The sequence below is a fragment of the Drosophila kikkawai genome, chromosome 2L (assembly GCF_030179895.1).
Source record: "Drosophila kikkawai strain 14028-0561.14 chromosome 2L, DkikHiC1v2, whole genome shotgun sequence".
Lineage (NCBI taxonomy): Eukaryota > Metazoa > Arthropoda > Insecta > Diptera > Drosophilidae > Drosophila > Drosophila kikkawai.
The window spans coordinates 4443039-4467245 of NC_091728.1; the positions used below are offsets into that span (position 1 = coordinate 4443039).

At 39.1% G+C, this 24207-nt stretch overlaps 2 protein-coding genes and 1 non-coding gene across 3 annotated transcripts; all 3 read right to left on the reverse strand.

Annotated features, from left to right (window-relative positions):
• Positions 1–4462: 4462 nt before the first annotated feature.
• LOC138929628 (uncharacterized) lies at positions 4463–5770 on the reverse strand. The gene is made up of 9 exons (XM_070289034.1): positions 5639–5770; positions 5492–5581; positions 5333–5425; positions 5181–5276; positions 5088–5126; positions 4945–5028; positions 4812–4886; positions 4694–4753; positions 4463–4634 (listed from the first exon to the last, which is right to left on the reverse strand). The coding sequence occupies exons 1-9, from the start codon at positions 5744–5746 to the stop codon at positions 4560–4562; spliced, it is 720 nt and encodes a 239-aa protein (XP_070145135.1). The 5' UTR covers positions 5747–5770; the 3' UTR covers positions 4463–4559.
• An 11446-nt stretch (positions 5771–17216) lies between these two features.
• LOC108075817 (uncharacterized) lies at positions 17217–17993 on the reverse strand. Its single transcript, XR_011445860.1, has 3 exons — positions 17783–17993; positions 17456–17723; positions 17217–17369 (listed from the first exon to the last, which is right to left on the reverse strand). It is a non-coding gene; the product is annotated as an uncharacterized protein (transcript).
• Positions 17994–18100: 107 nt separating this feature from the next.
• On the reverse strand, positions 18101–19592 carry LOC108075822 (serine/arginine repetitive matrix protein 1). The gene is made up of 3 exons (XM_017168393.3): positions 19183–19592; positions 18835–19122; positions 18101–18771 (listed from the first exon to the last, which is right to left on the reverse strand). The coding sequence occupies exons 1-3, from the start codon at positions 19507–19509 to the stop codon at positions 18241–18243; spliced, it is 1146 nt and encodes a 381-aa protein (XP_017023882.1). The 5' UTR covers positions 19510–19592; the 3' UTR covers positions 18101–18240.
• Positions 19593–24207: the final 4615 nt, after the last annotated feature.

Consider the following 24207-nt stretch of genomic DNA (forward strand, 5'->3'; position numbering starts at 1 on the left):
GACACGGCTATAGACGTTTACAACTTTATATGCGCAGGGATATATATACGGATAGTTAGATGGGCTTTGGAAATCGCAAAATCGTTTTCCTCTTTTTATTGCATTTCCATTACATTTCATTGCATTTCGGATTTTGTATGTGTGTGCAATTTCGAATGATGTTTTCGCGTTTTCGATGGCCGTGGCCTTTTTGCGCTTATTTTGAGTTGGCTGTTTCATTTCACAGCCTGTTTTTCATTCAGTTAATGAGCAATTAGAATGCCAGACAGTGGAAATATTTTTGAAATTTTATGAAAAAAAACGGGTCTCGTCATAAATGGCAAACTTCTGTGGTTGGCCAAAAACAAAACAAGCTAAAAAACATATGCCTGGGGCTTTTTTTTAGACAGACGCCATATGTCTACAAATTCTTTGGGCGCATATTTTAAAAATAACAAAAAGAAGCCACACATATTTTCATGTGTAAAAAGAAGAAGTACCTATTAAGTGAGTTGAAAATAAAGAACAGCTTACAAAATTCAACTTGTTGTTTAATGTTCTATATTTAAAGCTCAGGTAAAAGTTTTAAATGGATATATAACTTGAAGTGCTAGCTTTTTTTGAGGTCTTAAACATTTACCCTAGAACATATTCCTTCTAACTTCTAATATAATGTTTCTTACCTGCTAAGGCTGCGAGAATCGGCTTCCATTGAATCGAATCAACGTGGATTGGTTCCCAACTCTATAAATCTAACCAAGCGCATTACTCACCAATTGGTTAGCCACAGACCCACAAATAACGTCGAAGACAGTATTTATAACAGCCAGCGCTAATGGCACCCCAGAGGGAGCCCCGATTGTGTCCATGAAAACATTTTTGTTTACCTCTCCTGCCGTTGGCAACAGGAAGCCAAGTCCGCAAAGCTTCGACTCGACTGGACTTTGTACTCGATTCAATTGGGTTCTGGCCGGACATAGATACAGATACACAGGACACTGGGCCATAGCCGGACTAGATCCAGATCCAGGACCAAGAGCAAGAGCCGAAGCTGGAGCTGGGGGCGAAACTCGTTTGCAGCTGTAGCGATTTAGGGGATTTTCACGTTAAGCGTTGGCTGTCAGCGATTGGCATGCGGCTTACAGGTGGTCCGCCCCCCGCCCTTGGTGGGATTCTGTTCTAGGTCCGGTTCCGGTCCTGGTTTATGGGCTTAGGCGGCAAATGGCTGTAACTAAATGAAAGCTGCTGGTCCCGGCGGGAAGTATACATTTAGCCAATTGATGGATATGACGATTATATTGCGGTATGCAGGGGTAAACAGTACGAAAGAACTTTGTGGATTTAACAAGTCATTTAATAGTTTAATAGTACTTTCATTTTATGTGAATTTTATAGCTTTTATTGATCAAAATCATTTAAAGTGAGGTCATTGGAAAGATAGACTTTCCTTTATAGATGTTTTTCTCTCAATCTATTCTTAGTAAGTAAGGCTTTAATTATCTAAACTTTTAGTTAAGGCTTTCAAAACTTATTTATTTTTAGATTTTCAAAGAGTTATAAAAGTATTCCCCGCTATATTTTAGCTGATAGTTTTCAATCTTTTTACGATTTACTTCCAGGGGTATCACGGTCGCCATGCACAAACTGCCGGTTTTATGTTCGGTTGCCCAACAACAATCAACTAAGAATGGCTTAAAGGGTTTATCAGCGCAAACTCATCTCCGTTTCGGTTCATTCGGAATATTGAATACGGCCGCCTCGAGGGTGCAAAATGTCAATCAATTTTGTCGTTAAAAATGAACAACCCATAGAGTCAGAGTGGGGGCAACAAAAAATGATATACAATCTATTATATATTGTGGAAAAGTCGAACAAAATGACAACTGACCTTCAGTCAAATGTTAACCCTTTCGCAAATTTGCATATAAAGAGGCTGAGAGGCTAAGGGGCGGCGGCCAACCAGGCAGGCTGTTAAAAGACGCTTTATGTTGTCAGGAAAAATGTGAAGAGGAAAATTCTTTATCCCGATTGTCATCTGGTGGCCATTGACTTGGGTGTGTGGCGTGCGTTTGTTTGTTTGTTTGTTTGTATATGGGGCCTACACATATTTATCAAGCATTATCTGCCTGCGCCCGTCTCCTTTTTATTTTCTTTATTTATATTTATTTTTCCCTCTGCGGCTTCTGAGGAGATAACAGCTGCACTCAATTTGCATAACACACGCTTCGGGTGGAAAAAAGTGTGAAAGCGAAAATGTTCAAATTTATACACTCGAATATGCGACGAATTTCGCACATGTATGGGATGTCTGTATGTACATGGCAATATAAATTATGAAACTTTTTTGAAAATCAGTTTGTGAAGTTGTCACAGGTTATCTATGCATCGGATTTATATTCTTTTCCAGCCTGTCATTGTCAGTATGTCGGGAATTTGAAAGGAACCGAACGCGCTATGGCAGAAATTTACATAAAGTTTATGAAACTGTGTTTCTAGGGTGAGGGTGACAAAGTTGTTGATGGAAAATTAATAAAGAAACCGATAATATATTGTGATTCTTGATCGAGACTTTTGGAACGAAACACTTGATAGACGATTCCATGAATATCTTCCCCATCAAATTATTTCATAATATAATATAACCATTTTATCAGATATTTTTAAAAGAGTATTTCAATTTTGTAGTCAAAGTTATAGTTAATTGTGGAGTAACAACATAAGCTTGTAAGAATCCGTTAACCCAGTTGTGAGTAAAGTTTTTCCTCATTGATTTTGGCAGTGAATTTAATTTCGTTTTCGGTCCCCACATGCCTAAAGTTTTTCCTTTATCTTATGCCAGTTGTATCGGTTTCTGTGCAAGAGTTTCTTATTGACATAAAAGTTTGCCATTTGCCGGACTGAACGAATCCCCGGGCGAACGGCTTCTCTACCACGAATTTGTTGCGGCTACAAATTACAAATTGATTATACGTTCAACAAATGTGTTAATGTGGCATTGTTGGCAAACTTTTCCGACCGGCATGGAAGGATGAAACTCTCCGCTGACCATAATATATTACAACAAAGCTCGCACACACACACACAAGAGAGTGATATGTCTGCAGGATGAAAAAGTTGTTCCTTTTTTTCGGGGTTTTGGCCAGTTGCAAGTTTTTCAAAACAGTGGAAACACTGAAAACTCCGATACACAGTTACACACACTCACCCACACGTAGATAACTCGCTGACAAGCGCAAAACTTTTTCTTGGAGCCAACAATTTATTATAACCAAAGCCAAAGGTCAGAGCAGTTAAAATTTAAGTTGGTTTTTCTGATTTCAGATGCCTTGTGTTCGTGGAAAAAATATAGTTGATTACATTTGCAAAATGTATGCGCTTTGTATAAATAAATACTTAATGTGACCCGGTTTGATTGCCCTGTGAGTGATCTAATGAATAATTTCGCTCTTGGTGTGCGTCAGCAAATATGAAAATAAGTTTAAAGGCTTTTGTGTTTTAAGCATTTAGCATTTTTAGTTTGTTATAAAACTATACATTGTATTATCATAAACATTATTTACCGACTTCTTTGCATCTTAAACGATTTAAGTTTTCAAGTGCGTAGCAAAATCACCCTTTATTCCTTTGCATGCAGAACTCTCCCCTCATATTAGCCACAAAATGCAACCGCAACAACAACTGGGAGGTCTGAATGCCAAAGTAAAGCTAAACCAACTAAATCATGGCAGCACCTCATTGGGCTTTAACCACCATGACCTCGCCCGGGCCAATGTTGCATGAGCCATTAACGCACCGCATTTGGTTGTGGTGCCTTTGTTAGCCAAAGACGATGCTGCTGAGCGGAGGCCACTTCAAAATTTAATATGTAACGGTCCAATTGTTTTGCCATAAGGATAACAATTCTGAAAAAATCAAAAAATTCATTCCAACAAAGTGATTGCAACGGAAGAAAGTCAAGTTGTTGCGTCCTTGGCTCAAGAATTCATTTCACTGTTCTTATTTGCCATCCAAAAATTCAGATGCCAAAAGTCGTCGGCAGTCTGAGCCTTTCCATCCCACAGCCAGCTCTATGATGGATGCTGGAGTTGCTGGATTTTGTCAGTGGATTCGGCATCAGCTTCAAAAATGTCCCGAATGACGGCAACGACGACAAATAAGCCAAGCTACATTTTAGCAAATTAGTTTTTTCCGCAGATAAGCCGGATATGTTGAGGCAGACTGTGTCTTTGCTTCAAAACAAGCTTAATCTAGCGCTCTTGGTGGACATTTGTTTAAGATTCTTTATCTAAACGCTTTAGTCACGGAGCTGATGTTTTTATAAATAATGAAGATCAATATATCTTTTTGCGGTCTCGTCATCTCTATTATTTCTTAGCTTAATGCAGGCCGATATGTTAATCAAAGAATCGATAGCATTAAGTATTCAATATTCCCTTTCTTCTCTAACTTCAATTTAAAGAAAAACCCATTGAAGTTATATCAATTAAAAACTATATATTCAATAGTTTATTTTCATTGTTTTTACAAGATTTTCGGCAAAATATTCTTATCTCAGCTCATGGTCCTTTTTAGACTTCAAACTAAAACCTAGATGGCCTAAACCTGTCGGAAATATTTGTAGCCAAGGAATTCATTTGGTAGTTGGAACTGCGGAACTGTAAGAATTACCAATATATTTATTTATTTTCGACATTAAAAACTGCGTGCAACTTACATTTTCTTGCTGTTGGCATGAAACCCCAGTTGGAGTGCTCACACAGTTTTGATTTTTATTCTGGTTTTAGGGAACTTTGATTATTATTTGTGCATCAGGCCATAATACTGAAACTTACGTATTCCTGTCGCTGAAAGTTTCTTACAAAGTTTGGGTAGAAATATAGGGTCTCAAGTCTATTTTGTGGGAGGTTCTAAAAGAATTGTCTAATTAATTAAAGTCTCTGACATTCGTGACATTCTTAAACTTACATTTTGGTACCGATTTCGTGGGGTATCTTGCTGTGGGTTTCGAGGTCTCTGGGATCCTACTACAGGCGATTGCTCCATACCATCCTTTAAATATTACTAAATCGTTTTTGGTCTTTGACATTAAAAACATTTTTTAAACTTACATCTTCGTACAGATCAGGTGAGCTATCTTGCACAGGGCTCTGAGGTTTACAAAATTATTTTTGGTCTTCAACTAATATTATTTTTGAACTTACATTTTGGTACGGATAACGTGGGGTATCATCTGGCTGGGTGCTCAGAGGTCTACGAGTTGAACTGGATCCTACTACAGGGACTTGCATATTGCCTCCCTTTAAGTATTACAAAATCATATTTGGTCTTCAACTAATATTATTTTTGAACTTACATTTTGGAACCGATTATGTTGATCATCTTGCTGTGGGTTCTGAGGTCTACGAGTTGCGTGGGATCCTACTACAGGGATTTTCTTATTTCCTCCCTTTAAGTAGACATTGCTTAATTGTTTTTTTTTGGTTTCAATATTAATACAATTTTTTTAATTTACACTTGGCTGCAGATTCCCTTGACTATCTTGTTGTGGGTTCTGAGGCATCAAAGAAGGCAGTGGGGGCATGCGATCATACCTATGGAGCGCCTGTAGAATTTATAAATTAATTAAGTTCTTGTTTATTAGTAATTTATTTAAAAATACCTTTAGGTCTCTAAATTTTTTATCATCATATTGCTGGTTCTGGGCATTAATAGCTACCAGAAATACACAGCAGAAAATAGAAATTGCAAGAACGAATTTTATAGACATCGTTAGTAAGACGAGAGATTATTCAAGACTGAGCTCTTCACCCGACTAAATTGTATATAAAAAGCACTGAAGACTGAAAAATTGCCTTATCAGCCAATTCCAGAGAGAGAGAATTCCTAGAAATTGAATTTTTTATAAAAAACAGCTATTAATTTTAAAATAAAATTGTTGATGCTCTTATAAGTAGATTTCAGTTATCAGGAAAGTGAAATTGCTCTCTGGGTCAAAAGATATAAAAGTTTTTAAAATTTTTCTATGAATATATGTGTGGGTATATATATTTATTTCTTAGAAATATAAAACTGAGTCTAAAATGTTTTCTAAAAAAAAGGAGATTAATTATGTATATGCGAATTCGCATAGATACTTCATATAATAGAAATATGATCTTCTTAAAACATATTTCATTTTTATGGAAGTGCTCTGCCTTATCAGTTTTAAATTGAGTTTATTGTTGTTCTCGGAATTCTTGAAGTTCCCAAGAATTGACAAAGAAAACACTTTGTTTCTTATTACTCAAGTATAAAGCAAAACATTTTCTCCGAAGCCGAGGCCTGAATTCATATAAGAAAATTCTACTTAATTTTTTAGTTATTAAGGGAAAAACAGTTCTATTTACTTTAAGAGTTTTTCAGTGACCGGTCAGCCAGGTGTTCCACCCCCTTTATCTCTTTCTATATAATTCCACCATCTCTTGCTCTGTCGCTTTTTGGCAAAGAAAGAGGATGAAGAGGAGGTTGAACAAGTGGAGGAAGAGAAAGAAGTGACACTCAACTTTGCCATGTGAAGCAAATAAATCATCGTAAGTTTTCCGCCGGTGTAAAGGGCATCATCCCCTTCCTTCTGGTCTGCTCTCACGTTAATTCAATTTAAAGGAAAAGAAAAAACTTTATCGTGCAGTTTCCCTTTCCATTTTGTAGGTTTTTTTTTAGCTTTTTATGCTGGAAAGGTTTTGCTTTGTCGCTTCATTTTGCGCAAACTTTGCAGTTCCACAAAAGTTGACACGTCATCATCACAAAGAAGTTCTCAGTTCTCGTCTCGCCCACTGCCTGGCTTGACTTTCCCAACAAAAAAAGTCAAATTTTCTATTGAAAATGGAATGCATAAAGCACAAGTCACTCGATAGATCTTCTAAAAAAATATATTTGTATTAAAACAGGCTTGCGGATGCTCTTGAATATTCTATTGATTATCCACCGATACTCCTTGACAATCGGTGATTTTTATATGTCAAAACCTTCCGTTAACTTTTCTATTCCTTCAGAAAGTGTATGCGAAAGGAAAAATATAGGGGAAAAATAACAATGCTCAAGGACAAAATGATGTTGGTTAAACTTGAGCTTGAAATTTGTGCGAGGTCTTCGTGGTGGGTTTCCCCACTCCCCCGTTTGTGAGATTGTACTATTATAAATCCACAATCCAGCAATTTGCTACGGCTCTTTGGAGCTTTTTGTTTCGATTTACTTGGCATGCATGCTGCCAGGGTCCAGGGACCTCCAAAGACCTCGCCCTCTCGATTGATGCGAAAGTTATGTGAAAAGTTTTGATTTGTTTTAGTAAATTTATTTCACAATGGAAATTCTCTGCTCGAGAAGCCGGAAAACCAACTCTTCAAATTAACTGAAATTCGAACTGAGTTGTATTTTTATTTGTGTCAATATCTCGTTCGCACAGTTTTCGCTTTACGGTTTATTGTTGTGGGGCTTGTTCTTTATATTTTCTTTCTACGACGCCCTCCCCCCAAAAGCTTTTCTATTTAGCCCGTTCCCCTACCGGCTTTCCGGTCTCACAAGTTTTCCGTTATAAACTTGAGTTATAATTGAAAATATTGTTGTGAGTGTCTGGGCTTTTCTCCTGGCCCTTCTCAACAGCTCTCAGTTACGTCTTCATATTCCAAACGTTGTTGATTTTATTGGGGTTCACTCGAGGAGCAGCTGTGTTTTGGTTTTAATTAAATTTTCCTGTCCACAAAAGTTTAAATAGGTAACATGTTGAGAAATGAGTGTGTAAACAGAAATCATTTGTTTACGCAAAAGTTTTTTGGGCGCCACAATGGAGCGCAATAGGAAATAGAAAATATAGATTTGACAAACGGCCTGAAGCGGAATAACCACAAGAATCTGGGTAATGGGAATTATGGTGGCTAGTAAATTAATCGCTTGGGCAGTCACCCCCAAACTGTGAATAGTGCTCCGAGGCCAGTTTACGGAAACGGGGGGCAACAGGACCAAAAAGAAGTCTTGTTTCAATATCTCTGGTACGAAACGCAATTAAAATAATATAGTTTTCTGTTTCATGTATATATTTTCATTTGATTAATTAATATTAACATTCATTTCAATTATTTCCTCAAGGTCAGAAGGTAATTAACGCAGACAGTGGACAAGCAAGGACCATGTGTTATATTTAAGCATATTTCAGGTCATAAATTATTGTCGGACACAATTTGCAATTGAATTAATTAATGAATAAGAAACTTATTGTCCTTTAAAGGTGGTTGTTCTCTTACCCTAAATAAATTTTACATAAAAGAAACTAAACTTTAGGGGGCATCAGGTAGCCTGGGCAATTACACAACTATTTCTTAGTCAATTCCCAGATATTCGTTTCTCTGTAATTAACATTGATTGAAATTTCAATTTGGCAATCGCATTTCAATCAGGAGTCCGTTTTGTCTTTCCGTTCCGACCATTTAATTAAGAACAAAGCCTTTTCGAACATTTTAGGCCATGACTTCCGTTGGCTTCTTTGGGGCCCAGGCAAATATCGTTTTAATAAAACGGCAGCCTCAGCCAGACAAACTTGCAACAAAGAAATCTTCTTCAACCGGGAAAGTAACTAAAAACCCAGCCAAAACTAAACTAAATGCAGACATAAATATTTTATGCTTAAAGCAAGAAACTTTTGCAATTTGACTGCTGCTCCGGCAACTGCTACTGATGTTGCTCCTGCTGCTGTTGCAGTCGCAGTTGCAGTTTGCCAAAAACCCCGACATACAACCAGGCCAACAATGTGGCAGCCGGCTTAGCTGCTTGGCCCTTACATCTCCCCTCTCTCTACCGCCTTTTTTCTGGTTCTCGGGCTTGGGCAAAATCTAAACATAAGTTAGCATTTAAGTTGGCGCAGGGCGCAAAAGCATAAAATACGCACCACTACACACATACAGGGGAACCGCAGCTACACTGTGAGATTTGGGGCTCAACATAAGAGCATTAAAAAAAATAAAATGTAATGGTTAGATAAATTAGTAGGAAATCAGTTTAAAACTGTTTCAAAATATATAAATTTGATTAAATTAACCTTAAATATCATTATTATTCAATATGATTTTTTCTACGTGTAGCCCCGCCCGATCATTTTGGCTACTGTCCTGGAGTTGTCTTCGCTAAGGATTGCTAGGACCCTTTCTGAAGCTCTGCATTGTGGCATTCTAGCAATCGAGCACACACAACAGGTACAAACAAAACAATCCCCTTATGTGGCAAGTCAATTAAAACTTGCCCTTTTCTGCCAGCAGCTTGGCTTTCCTCAGTTGAAAATATGTTATTAGCTGAATGAGTGACGGGGGAAAATTGAAATGCTGAGCTGAATTCCTAATTGACTTAAGCTTGGACAGGAAGTAGGGATAATCCTATAATTAAAAAAAGGAGATTATAGTTCTAGGGGAAAGAATTTCAAAATATATTTATACTTTTCTAAACAATTATTAAATTGACTGTGATAAGTAATCAAAAATCCAAATTAATAGAATTAAAAAATTATGTTTACTAAGATAAATAAGAATTTATTTGCTATTTTTGCCTTAAATTTATGATTTGTCTCCTCCCTTTCCTTCCTATCCATAGTTTGCTCTATGCGAAGAAGGACCTGAGAAGGGGGGCCACACAATCAAGGGAGAGAAAAATCCATTACATTGGCCATAGAGCGACGTGGCATTGAATAATTTATAGCTTGCCAACTAATTAAAATTTCATGAACACGTCTCGAATGAAATTCAATGAAAACATTTGATTTCGATGTTATGGTGAGTTCGTTTGGTCAAATCTTTCATCTCATCCTTTTATCCTGGGAACCGCCGTTTGTTCATTTGCTTGCCCCGCATGACATCTAATTTAATTCGAATAAATATTTGGCTTATGGATAGCAGTGGCAGGACTTTAGCATTATAAGTTTTTATTTTATGAAATGATAATGTTAAACAAACTAACTTTTAAAAATAATTGAAGAGGAGAAAAGAGTAAAGTAAAAACTGAGTAAATAGATTTAATAAAAGCGAGCTTTAATTTATCTAAATCAAATTTAAAGCAAATATTGTAACTAAATAAGTTTGTCAAGTCTTAAGAGTAAATTCTAATATCGACTTAAACGCCAGCTGGCCTGCCTGCAAACAATCTGGCCAATCAATTTCAATGCCCGCAATTTGTTCAGCATTGTCATAAACGGCACTAATGCTCCGTTGCCGGCTCCTGGTAGAGATTGACCCGAACCATGGCTACCACGACCACCTGTCAATTATTTTAACAAGACGAAACGCATCAACTGCGGACTTTATTGGGCCGCCATGGAGCTTAGACGGGCTTGCCGAGTGCCGAGAGGAAATGTATGCAATGTGCCGGGCCATTCCGCTTTATCCACCTGAGGTGCACGGATCCCTCCGCAGACAGATTTCGTTTGATATGAATACATATTGAATACATATTGTGCTCCCCGCATGTGCTGGCCCGAAAAAAGCCATCAGCCATCAGTAAGGAAAGTGGAAACAGAAGGGCAGGGCAAATCCCCTTTGCGTTGAAATGGCTTAATGTCACATTGTTTCATGTGGTCTTGTCACGTATTTTTTTTTGTGCCCAGAGTTTTACTTTGGGGTATATTGGTTTTAAAGGTGATTAAGTCAATGGTTTTGGAGTGAAATTAAATTTGCCTTGAATTAATTAAAGTATTTAATATTGACTTGATGGGAGCTTAGAAACAACAAGGTATATTTCTAAGGCGTATAAATTTGAGCTTTACATTTCTGATAAAAAGAAGTCTTCAAGCATATTTTGCTTATTGATCTTCTTGACTAGCTTTTAGACTTCTTTGAAATATATTTTTCCGCATAAAATTCAGGGTACTCAGGGTGCCATTGTTCGGCTGGACCAACCATTGTCCATCAGTCAAATGTATATCGATTTCTCTTGCCGCCTTTTTGTCCCCCGTGCGCAGTGCCGTCCTGCTGGCATTAGTTTTTGCCAATCAACACGCCCCAAATAGCTTGTCAATTATTTGCCAATTTCGAATCCCGAAACCGGGTGACAATGGGATTTGCTTCGTTTCATTTAATATTTCCGATGCCAGCAGACAGAAGAGCTGGGATCTTGGTTGGGGGGACACGCGGCGGGTATCGTAGCTAGTGGCCCGCAGCTGTTATAAATAAAGATTTTCGACGGCCATTTAATTCATTCAAAATAGTCGTTTCCGTGAGCTTTGGCCCCGGGCCCACACCCCACACCCCACACCCCACCCATTTCAATTAAAATGCCAAACTTATTTATATTTCGCCGGCCGATGTAATCGTCGTCATGGGGATCACCATCAACTGCCTATATCGATGGCAGGCGGCGGCGGCGTGTCATGCAAATTGAAAATTAGCTGCTGTAAGCCTTTGACCCCACTCCCAACCCACTGTGGCCGGTCGACAGGACTAATTGCCCTGCCCCGGACGAAAGGATTGACAACTGTGTGTTTTGCTTATATTTCCTTCTGACAGCGGCAGGAAAAACGACACAATCGACAGCTGATTTATTGAGTTGTTTAGGTTGTCCGATTTCGTTTGACGTCCAACGGGGACGGAAGAGATTCCCATTTATTTTGTATTTTTTCTAGATTAACTGGTTCTAAAAGCAGAATTAAACAGCATCTTATATTATATTATCCGTGTCTGTAGAGTTTTGATACCTTAAAGTCCTCCAAACAACTAAAACTTTCAGCTTCCCTTTTACCATTTCAATATTTAACCAATATAAGTTCGAAGTATTTACCCATCTAATCGTATGTGGTATCGCACACCAAATCACAACACCTTGGCCCTATAATCGAGTCCGGTAAACAAAGAGAAAAGCCAAGCTGACCACAAAGCCAGCACATATCCTCTCTCCAGCTACTTCCGCCTGGTTCCCTTCGAACCCCTATCAACAATGAAGTAATTGAAAAAATAACTTGGACCATGCCAATGCTCTGGCGTTAAAAAATATGTGCCCTAGCCTCCTTCATACATTACAGCTGGGTCTGCGCAAGGACTCGGTGTGTGGCAACAACTGGATGCCTGGATAGTGGTTCCTCGTTGGTCACTTTGGCATCGTTGAGAAATTGACATTTAAACATGAAACTCCGGCAAAAGTCGATGCAATGACAATGGCTGAGGCACTTTTGGGAGTGGAGTCGTGCGGAGTGAGTCTGTCTGTCTGTCCTGCCTGATGTCCTGGCAATCCCTGCCCGGCTGCAATCTCAGCACCGCCTGACTGGTCGGGGCAACTTTAGATGCGTTCTGCTGTAGAAAGAAATTGAAAATATATATCCCAATGTACTACGTTCGGGGTTCGACTGCTTCCCATATGGCCTGCCTGTCCATCCAACTGTCCCGCTGTCCTGCTGTCTGTGTGCACTTATCGATTGCTCATATGCGCTGCAGGAGTGTTTGAAAAGAAAACTTGAATCAAATATCCCCGCAAAAAAATAGGGCCAAGAATCACACATTTTTTAAGAACTGGGGGTGCGGGGGAGGGCGAGGGGGAACCCATTAACACTAATCGCTTCCCCACAGACACATAAACAATTTATCTGACACACTCGCTCGCACACATATGCGGCGAGTCCTTTTCTGCAAGTTGGCCGCAAGATCGAAGTCAGACTCTGGGTTTTTCTGTGGGATATTTTGCTTACGCTGCCGAAAATTTATCACGCTAACCTTTGGGAAATGCTCATATAATTTATCTTCAAGAAAGTAAATTTTCCCCCCCAAAAAGCGAAGACGTACGGCGGTGTTCAAGGAGGCGACTGGAAAAGTTTTCCAACTGTGGCTGCTTTTCTCACAAATATACTCAGGGGTCCACAGGGTGTGTGTGCCTGTGAGTTACAAAAGGTAAAAAATTGCTCCGAGTTTAAAAACAAGACTGCTGCGCCTGTGTTTGTGGACGAACCTTTCCGACTCGCACCTTTCCCCCCTGAACATTGAGTCGGTAAAAAATTAGGTTAATTTTGGGTGTGCTATGGATTGATGGGCTCCATCCAAAAGCACTTGGCAAATAATTAATAAACAACGGCAGCTTAGGGCTAACCTTGGTCAGAAAGGCTTCACCAAAAGGTGAAAATATATGCGAATTTATAAACTGTATTTCAAATTTCATATTTCACCAAGCAAGGCTTTCACCAGAATGAATTCTTCACCTATAAATTGTTCTTTCTAATACTTTTTGTATTTGCATAATAAAAAATAGGTTTTTGTTTTTCTTTAAACTTACGTTTTTCATTCCCTGGGTTCTCGTTTAATTTACTTTCATTGCAAACTTATGCGCTTCTTTCAGTTTTTCAGTACTGCTATTTTTTCCGAACATTTCTTCATTGCTCACCACATTGTCGTCGCTTCATTAAGAAAGTTTTTCTTTACAGTTTTCCTAACATAAATGCTGAAAACTTAATTTCTTCTAAGTGAACTTGTTAAGTTTTACTCGCCATTTTCCTCCCCTTTTCGTTCGCGTCTCCTCTTTTTTTTTTTTGTTCCTAACTGCAGTCTGTTGGAAACTCCAAGGTTTGGCTCGCCCATGGTCCCTGACACTTTACTGCCCACATCTGGTGTTTTTCTGTGGCGCAGGCAGCTTTAAGCGCATTAAAACGTGTAGCCTTTGAGGGTTAAGAGTCTGGAAATATTTAATTTGTCTTTACATTTAAATAGATATTGTCTACTTAAAAGATAGTAGCTTCGTGGCTTCAATAATTCACAAAGATCTTGACCAGAGAAATCAGCAGACTTTTCACTTTTCATTAGGTTCATTTTCCAGCCAATCAACCCCATCGGTACCTGCAATAAATGTCAAATCAAGAATTTTATAACACTCCTTGTTCCACACTCCAGAGGAACAAATGCATATCAATGTCATTGCCAATGTTCATTTTAGTAAGTCAACAAAAATATCCATGTTTCAGCAAAGTGCCACAATTAAGTGGTTAAACATGACTGAAGTTTAATGAAACACTTTTGCTGACTTCAACGACAGACATTGAAAAGTGCATCAAATTTCAATTAAATCAGACACACATCAGCACTTCATAAACCTGAATTGAGTTTTGGGTGGGTCAAAAGCGAGCAGGCCGAAACCCGATCCGGCCAGACACTGCCATCGCAGACGGTGGAGCCAGGTTAGCAGTCGATGAGCATTCAGTCAAGTTAAATGAACCGCATCTATTGACTATCTGCCTCGCTCAGTGCCGCACAGTGACCTAAAGTCAATGTATTTTGGGAGATTAAATTAACAATATATATTATATTTCACTCTAGGATTTCCTTAATATAAAAGTTTACAATTTTATATGGAAAGAAAGCATTCAGTTTAAGTGAATTTTAAATAGACATAGATTTATTCCAAAATCTATAACTATTTTCTTATTTTTATATATTGAAAAGAGAGTCTCTTCACGGACCTATATTTAAACTCAGCTCAACCCACTGTGTGTGGTCGATTGCCGAGAATCAAACGACGGCGATGGCAAATTTTGCTTTTGAAGGCAACATAAATTTTTCAAACGATTGACTCAGCAAAATGACCATGAATGTGTGACATCAGCAGCGGATGGGGGCTAGCCCCCGCTTCCCTTTCCCCTTTTCCCATTCCTACCCCCCCCCCCTCCACCACCATCATCATCATTATCGTCCTGCGACAGCACAAACGGCCAGAGCGAGACAGAGGACGCAGGGCAGAGGGCATCCTGTTCCATGGGAGACAGCAAATATCCAGAGGTAAACACGTGCATTGCCAGCTTCCGTTATCAGTCAGCTTGTTTGCCAGACAGCCGGGCCATTTCCAACGGACACGCCCACCTGGCTGACATACCCCATGCCACGCCCCCCAGAGACACACACAGTCTACCCCCCCGCCCCCGCGCCCATTCGACCATATTTATCTGCTTATTGACGCTTTGAAGTCTGTGGAAGTTGTACAATTTTCTCGCCCCTAACAGAGTAGCCGTCTTGACTCCTCTGTTTGCCCGTGTGTTGAAAATTAACTTTGAAAGATTTCCGCTGCCATGAAATTGCTTGACATTGCATTTGCGGTTCAATGAGTTCGATTTCTAGCTTCCATCAAGGGAGTGCTGTGAACGGAGGTCCGAATATGTTAAACGGTGTCTGTTCAAAGCACACGGTGCGTATGATTGATTTAATTTGATAGTAATGTCAGCTTCGACATTGTAGAATATAAATCCCTGAAATACACATTTAAATTATACAAAAAGTATTTATTTTCATTTTAAATAAACTTGAAATAAGCAGAAAATTTGATTTTTATTTTGTCATCCCAATTAAATATCAAAATAAAATTTAAATGATTTTTGGTTAGCCCAAGGATGCGCCTGGTGGCGAAAATGTGGTGGCATATAATAAAACGTGCACTAAATATTTATGAATTTTTATTTTACGACACCTTTGGAGCATACAAGCTGCAACAATACACCGACCCCAAACAAAAAAACAACGACGAAAAAAAAAACGGAAGCAGAAAACTGGACAACAGGGACTCCCTTCTATAATTTAAGCTAAGGAAGACACACAAAAAATAAAAGAAAAAAATTAACATAAACCGTGAAATGTTGTCTGGCGGCAGCAAAAAAAAAAAAAAAGGAGAACCAAACAAAAGCAAAATCACGTTTTGTAATTACACAGAAGAGAATAAACAGGCGGGGAATGGGAGATGCCATCCTTGAGAATCTGTTCTGAAAAACAGGAGCCACTACTGGCCACCACCGGACCTTGTTTATTTGGGCGAGCAAAACAAAACAGAGCACAGAACTGAAATGAAAATGAAACAAAATAATTAAAAATCGTGTGCTGAGGTTGATTTCCCAACATGGCGAGCCCAGTGCACTGAACCGGGCCGGTATTGTCGCCAGTCCGAAATTGCTTATGAATTGTAAACAGGAAGACCTGCCCCGCTCATGGCAATCGCAGGTGGTGGCCATCTTGCCTGTTTGGGCTGCGTGTGAATTATAGCATACTTGCGGGCGCGTGTTGAAAATTATAGTCCTTTAATTGTGACAATAAAAGGTGGGGATGAAATAAGAATCCCCCAGAAAGAAAAACTAAGCTTAGACTACTAAGTTCAAAACGTAATGAAGACCATAGATTCAATACATTAAAAATATACTTTAGCATACTTTAGGAAGCCTTTTTAATTGATTTAAAAACTTTAGGGATTTCTAAGGCTTGTTCTCCCGCATTTAAATATAATTCTTGTTACCATTTGCTAAGTAATATACGGTTGTAAGTTACAAAATGAATCTGCATGCACTTTTCATGCAAAAGGGAAGACAAGAAACCGCCGCAAATAACATAAATGGAGGATTTCAGGCGTAAGCCTCCCGAAAAACAAGTCACGTTTCGAGGCACAAAGCACACCCAGGCACAAATACACACACACACACACACACACACATACACGCAATCGCATACAGATGCAAACACAAAGTTGCAGGCCTGCTCGCATAATTTTATTGCATAATTTCAGCACGCGCACACAGAGCCCCTCCTAAGCGCAACTCATAAATACGCCTAGAAATATGCTGCAATATTTTTGTAGCAGCCGCTAGCACAGACAATTCGCACTACTTTTCTCATTACAAATTGGATTTGGCAGTCACATTTTGCTTATTAGGTTCAAAATCCATGCAAATTTCTTTCTTTGCAGTAGCTTCAGCCCAAATAGGACTGCATATCCTTTGTGCTGGTACGTTTCCAGGGAACACTGAACGAAATGAATCTTGTATCTTTCCACCAAGGAGGTTGATAATTTCTAATGAACGATAACACCTGTAATCATCATATCTTAAGATACATTCAACTTTATATCATTGGGGTTGATTGACTCTTCAAAAGCTTTAAACCTGGCTCAAAAATTCCCTTTCTTAGCGTGGCCGTAAAGCAAGTATTTAAAATCTTTTAAAATCAAGTGGGATAGGCGAAAAGATAAGGCTTAAACCTTTGTTTATATATATTAATTTATAGTTTAGATCCTTTTTAAGCCACTTTTTTGCAGTCTACCTTGTTGTATCGTGGGGAGAGCGGCCTTGGTAGCATCTTATTACTATTGCCCCCCCACAGATAACTGTAGATGCCGGCAAACTTACAAACAAATAAAAACAACAGGCAATACAATAGTATATAGAGAGGCGGCGGGTGCCAAGTTTATTGTGTAAATATAATTCAGTTTTCTTTTCTCTTTGGCCGCTTTTCCAGCCTCCTTCTCTCTCTCTGCCTCTCTGTTGCTGTCTTTCTCTTGTTCTCTGTCTCTCGCTTGCAAATTAACTGTGTGCAACGTGATAATGCCATTTCTGTAAATTTTGCCAGCTTACAAAATGCGCTGGAGAACTTTATTGTCTGCAAAAGTCTAGATTATGTAATCATGCCTCTGCTGGATGGGAAAATAGGTGCAGGCTCAGTGCAGCTTAATACAAAATACTTACTAAACCATTTTGGGGATACTTCTTGAGCAATTTGTAGGTCTACCCAAAAAGGCGATTTTTAAATTAAAGTATATACATTATTTGTAATAATTATATATACAGTAGTAAAGTCAACGTATAGTAGACATTGAAAAACATTTTATTATTAATGTTTCGTTTTAGCTGAAACTAAACTTTGACGGAGACGAATTCCTTTCTAGCTCTTTTAGGCCTGACTATATGGACCAGAAATGTATTTTTTTCCAGTGTACCGTACTCCAAATAACACCTAAAAGAATTTAAAAAATATATTATATATGTGCCAACAAGTGCATCTTATATACTCACCTTTTGCTCATCGCAGCAAGCTTCATTTCTACTTGAGCACCTATAAGCAGTAATTGACCTCAAGTCTCGTGGACAATAGGGCGTTGGAACACATTGATATTTTGTATTATTCGGACAAAGTGGCCTTAGGGAAAGACCGATTCCTAGTAAAGTGAAGATCACAAAAAGAAATGCCCAATTCGGTGCCATCGTACTTTTGAAATTCTGTAGCTCAAATGCTGCTCTTATATAGCTTACCAATGATTCAAGAATCAAGTCGCGAGCCTTATCAGTTGTGAACCCTGGGTCAAGTCTGATTAAGTACGAAAAGTTAAGAGATTAAGCGAGAGTATTAGAGAGTGTTTATTGATGAGTCTCTTTGTGGTTTATATGGTGTTTAAAAATTTGCGAATCGAAAATAGTATAGATCTTAATTCATGATCGTCCTCCGGAAACAAGAACTCGTGAACATTACAGTTTTACATAATCAAGCAGTAATTTTTAGTTTTCGGTATCGGTTCAGTGGTACTTCTGTAAGGATTCTCTACCGGCGGTGTTTCCAGTGCATTGATTGCTATTACTGCTGGTGTCGGCTCCGTAAATCGAAATGGATTTTCCAGGCTCTGATTAGCTGCCGTCACTCCGTTGGGTTCAATTTGTTGATCCGAGTTGAGAATAAGAAGTCCAACCGGACAGTTGTGCATGTTCACCTGGTACAGCTGGTAAGGAAGGGGTGGGGACGGGGAGATCTCGGCGTTGGCCCTGGTCGCCTTGGCCGAAGTAGAGGCTTGCTCCGATATAGCGTCCTCTGGAGAATGTTGACGCTTTTGGGAACGCGATGTACCATCAGGTTCCGGCTTAGGGGTAGGAGAAGCTTTTGCTTCTGCTTTTGGGGATTCCGATTTTACATTTGGGTATTCCGGTTCGGGTTTCGGTGATTTAGTCATCTGTGTCTTGGGAACTTCATTCTTAGGGCCTTCCTTGGGAGACCTGGCAACCTCCACTGAACACTGAAAATACATCAGCGATATCAATTCGCTTCTGCCGGACTCGACAGTTCTATAAAAACTTACCGTGCGGACTGGGCAGCGTCCCTTAATGTGTCGCAAGGATCTTGGCACTCGTTGGGCCAAGGAAGTGTTGGCTACACCTGTAGTATTTGTTGTTGGTGTCACTACTGCCGGTGGTGAAGTCGAAGGCGATTGCTCTTTGGGGGTTGCATTCTTCGACGATTCAGATTTTGTTTTTAGGGCTTCTGCTTTTGGTGATTCCGGTTCAGCTTTCGGTGATTTAGTCATCTGTGTCTTGAGAACTTGTTTCTTAGGACGTCCTCTGGGAGACCTGGCACCCTCCAAAGAACTCTGAAAAATCAGAGGTAACAATTGGTTTCCGCCCGTTTCTGCAGTTCTACCTAAACTCACTGTGCGGACTGGGCAGCGACCCTTAATGTGTTGCAAGGATCTTGGCACTCTTTGGGGCAAGGAAGTGTTGGCTACACTTGCTGTATTTAGTGTCGGTGTCAATGCTGTCGGTGGTGAAGTCGATGGCGATTGCTCTTTATTATTCCCGATCGCCGGCGATGATGATGGAGATATCTTGATATTCTGCTTAGTGATCATGCGGGTGGTCATGCGGCCCGGTGTTGAGGTAGCCATTGGGTGAGCATCGCCGGTAGAAGACGCTTCGATGATTGGATGAGCTGCATCGCCGCTAGCCGTCTCATCATTATAATTCGATTCCGGCTTCATAATCGAAAAAGAAATAATATTCACCAGATTTCTGGCTTCCAATGTTTCCCAGTTGAAAGTGAAAATGTATTCATTAATTTTCCTTTCCAAGCCTTAACTCAAATGTCAGAGCATACTTGTTTTAGAATAAAGCTTAACCTCTTAGTTCCATGTTCAGCAATTTCTAACTCATCATTATTTAATTCATTGTTATGTTTAATACATTGTTATTGATATTACTGTAAAAAAATGTAATATTAGTTAAACAAGTCTAAGTAACAGTATTGTATTTTATTTAAAGACCGCTTTGGGTTCGAAAAACGGAAGATATTAATTAAATTTAATGTCTGTCTGGAGGAGCAACGACGGCTACTGCCACGCAAAAGAGCGCCGAGTAACGAGAACCCATGGAAATAACCGCTGCGAAAACTTTGCCAGCTGTATTGCATTACGCCTTTAATTTCATTACAACCCCGGGGAAGCCCCACCCGTTCTCTGCGTTGCCCCATAAAACCAAGCGAAACACTTGTAAAGTCTGCCGGGTAGCCACAGGGAGGCAGATACAGTCTCATGTTCCGTGGCGCCACCTCCCACATTGCAGCAGCTCAGCATGGATCCGGGAAGCCAGCAGGAGCAGGATCGAGAGCCGCTCGACGGACCGGAGTTTATTATTTAATACTTTGAACGTCATGAGTTGAAATTAGCGGCCATAAATCAATGAAACGACCCGCACAAGTCCACAATTAGCCAAGGCGAGCGCGACAAACGCTCCTTGTTACATGAACTAGCTTAAGGAGCTAATTAATTCTTATGTTCTCCCGCTAAGACACAGTTTAGTGTTGCAAATAATATTTCGGAGGATGAGTGCGAAATAAGAAATGCTGTCTTAAAGTTGCAAAACTGCCAGGTTTTAATGTATATGCATAATTTCTACCCACTTAGAAGCTAGGAAAGTTAAATCGTTAAAGTTTTGCAGTATGGTTAAAACTTTTTTAAAGAGATTTTTGGTCTAAGGTCATGCTAACATGTTTTATAAACAATTTTAAAGATCATAAATAATTAATATGGAAATATTTTGTAGTATTTTTTATAAACTAAGTTTGCTTAGGCAAACAATTGTTTTTGATGATGATTTGCTGTCAGCAAAGACTAATTATAAGTGTCTCCAAATCGGGTTACGAATACGAAACGAATGAAAATTTCAATTTTGCATTTGATAGAACTTTCGGCGCAATTGCTTAACTAATTCCCATGGCCTTTTCAACGAGAATGAGTTAGGCAAACAGAACGCGGGCAACTTTGCTCGCAACATTCTACATTCGGTGGAATAGACAAGGCAAACAGCAGAGCCCGGGAAAACTTCGCAGGACAAGACGCAGCGCAAGGACACGGCTGGCGCTCCAAGGCTGGGGTTCCCGGGATGTGTGTTTACAGGGGGTGTCCGGAGAGGGGACTACAACCGGCAGCATGTTGGAGCGTTCTGCGTGACGGTTACAGCATGGCAAACAAGAGGGGGCACTAGTCGTAGTCGCACTGGTAAAGTTCCACAACTAATCCTGACTGATGTTGCGACAATATATACAAGCCGGCATCTGGATACACACTTTTCTACAGTATACGAATATCTGTATATGTACATACATATATACCTATATAGATGCGAGTATGTATGGAGTGGCACAACACATGCTTCAGATGCTTCGCAGCTACGCCCTGCCGCCTTCCTTCTGGCTTGCAATTTGTGTCGAAGATTAATGCGTTAGCGCAAAAGTTGCATTTCAAATGGATTTATATAAAAAATAAGGACATAATAACACTGGCAGGAGCAGCACTTTCGCTGAGGGTTCAAGGCGAATGCCTCGTACGTGAGACTCGCAATTCCTAATCAGCGAAAGACTGAAGGAGGAGATTTACAAACAAATTGCATTTAAAAATTGAAATTACAACAAAAAACTCAACTGATTTTGTGGCATTTTTGCAACTAAAAATTACAGCTTAAGGTTAAAACTTTAATTCATTTAGCCTACAGTTGTCCACTTGTCCACATTATCTATTTTGTGTTTGACATCTCATGTTTGTTTTTTGTTTTCATTTCGCATTTATTTGACCTGCTAATTACCTTATATTGTTTCATTAATAAAACTAATTTTTATTATTTACGTACGCCAATCGGACAGCCACTTAAAATGAGTATTTTAATTTTGGCGAGAAATATTACACGCGGAAACTGAAATTTATTTAACGCTGACAGCCACAAAAATTATACCAATTGGCCGTATTAATTAGGCGTAAAACGAACCGTTTGACCTGGGGCCATTAAGCAAATTAGTTAGTTAACCTTAATTCCAAGTAAACAATGAATATAATGTGTCTGGCTGATTGATAATTTCCAATTTAATTGGGTTTACTGATGTGGGAGGAAGGGCCGTACGTCTATAAATATAAAACAAGAGTCCGGGAAACTTTGCGAAAATGATTGAATGTGTTTTCAAAGTCACAGCTGTGGCTACAAGTTCACCGCACTTTCCACATCCTTTTCCCAATATGCAAGTGTGTTGTGAGTGTGGGCGAAAAAGTTCGAGTTCGAGTTTTGAGTAATTCAACGACACAGTGAACACATTTTCCGCCAACGAAAAATTACAAACTTTGTACTGGGGACCTTAAGGTGGGTGTAACTTCCGCCTCAACACAACATAGTTGTCGTCTCCGCTTCTTTGCTTCTATTTTATTTGGCACTCGAAGAAAATATATTAAATAGAAATAAACAAAAGAAGGAGAGTTGAAATATATCCTTAGTGAAATTCGTTCTGAAAATCTTTACTTTGTTTTGTTTATAAATATTTGTAAATAGTTTTAATTATCAATATATATGCATTTTACTGTCAATTTCCCTCAGTGAACCTTTCTCTTTCACTCGAGTGTGCTCTCTAGTAGCTGGGGCTTAATTAAGTGCATAAACTTCTAAGCGAAAATACACGCGTGGCGTCCCTTTCTATCTGTGTTGCTACACCTTTCCGCCCACGCACTCCCACACATACATACATCCTTTCGTTCACAGTTGTATGCTTGGGTCCTTTCACTCCTTTTTGTCCCGTCATCAGTTGCTGCTCCTGTCGCCGGCTCCTTTGGGGGTAAGTTTTTGGGGCCGACGTATAAATTTGAAACGCTTTACATTGTTTACGTAGTTTGCCATAGTTACAGTCGCAGTCCCTGTGTGTGCGTGCAGGACGAGACGAGGTCCTTTGCTAAAGTGTTGCAATTATATTGATTGAATTTTGTGGCAACATCACCACACCGTCGGCAGCATTAGGCATATGCCACCCAAGGGAGGCCTTTCGGGGGCGTGGTAAGCCCTTCATATCAGTGGCAATAACCCATTCACACCTTTTGGCATCTTGGGCTTAATTCTCATCTCAGCGTGGCTCTTCGTCATAATGCACAGGGGAATTTCAGACAATAGACTTCATATTCGACAGCAGGATATCAGATTAATTAAGGAGTGTTAAGGGGCTTAAGTTAATAACCAATTTATTGACTTTGAGCCAACGTTTTGTTAGCATCAAGAAAGCTGAAGACTGTCTTCATAATAATTTTGGTACTACTAATTTATATTAAGTGTAAAATTGCAAATTCCCTGCGGAAATTATACAAATTATTCCCACTTTATGCTTTATTCCATAAAACGAGTCTTCAATTAATGCGAATTTTTAAATTGAATTATTTATGACCACGTTTAGCTCGCCTTTGATTGCATTCATAAGCCTCGTTTGCATCATAAATGTTTTTATTAGCCATATCCTGTCAGCATTTATGACATTCCATGACGCGGTGTCAAAAATCAACCAATAATTGGAATATATGCGGGGCTCTGAGATATTTTTACTGATATTCTAATTAAAATTTGTTAGCATGTAAGCTTGCTGTCACGATATTGCCAGCAGCAGTCAGTGGCTAAAACTGGATGCCAACAAGAATAATAAAATATATATACCAAAAGTCCTATAGTAATTTACATACGCGCAGACTCTCGAACCCACTTTAAATTTAATAAACAAATAAATTAACAGAATTTGCAACAAATCAGCGGAATATTTGGTTAATTTCCAAATATGTCCACCATATGCAAACTGCCAAAAGTCTGCACAGGACTTTGTATAATAAAGTGATAAAATATTTATGCAAACACAAGAGTTGTCCCTAAGCGACATTTATGTACTCTATTTAAAAATCATTTAAATTATTCCTTTTTGTTAATATTATTTTCTCCCAAACAAAATATGAATGATGGTAGAAAATGCCTCTTGAATCATAGAAAAATATGTCATAATGGATGCATTATATGCCAGCATACAATTTATCCCACCTGCAAAACACCACTTATCATGGCAAATGGTTTTTATACTCTTTTATTAAGTGTCTTTCAGGCCAATCTGATTAATTGTGTGCGGGATAAACAAATTAAACCGCTCGAAACGAATATTAAATGCCAGTTATTCGTTTGCATTGTTTTTAACCAAATGACGGGGAACCTCTATATGAATTGCCCGTTTTCCGTTTGTTGTTTATATGTTACAAAGTTAATGACAAGCCAATATTAACCGCTGGTCGCAGGGCATCAATTATTCATAGTTGGGATTGTGTTCGGGGCTAACTTGCAGCTCACCTGGCAGTGATATTTGCATAGGCCGCGCATTTTGTGATTAACAGCAACCCAAATAC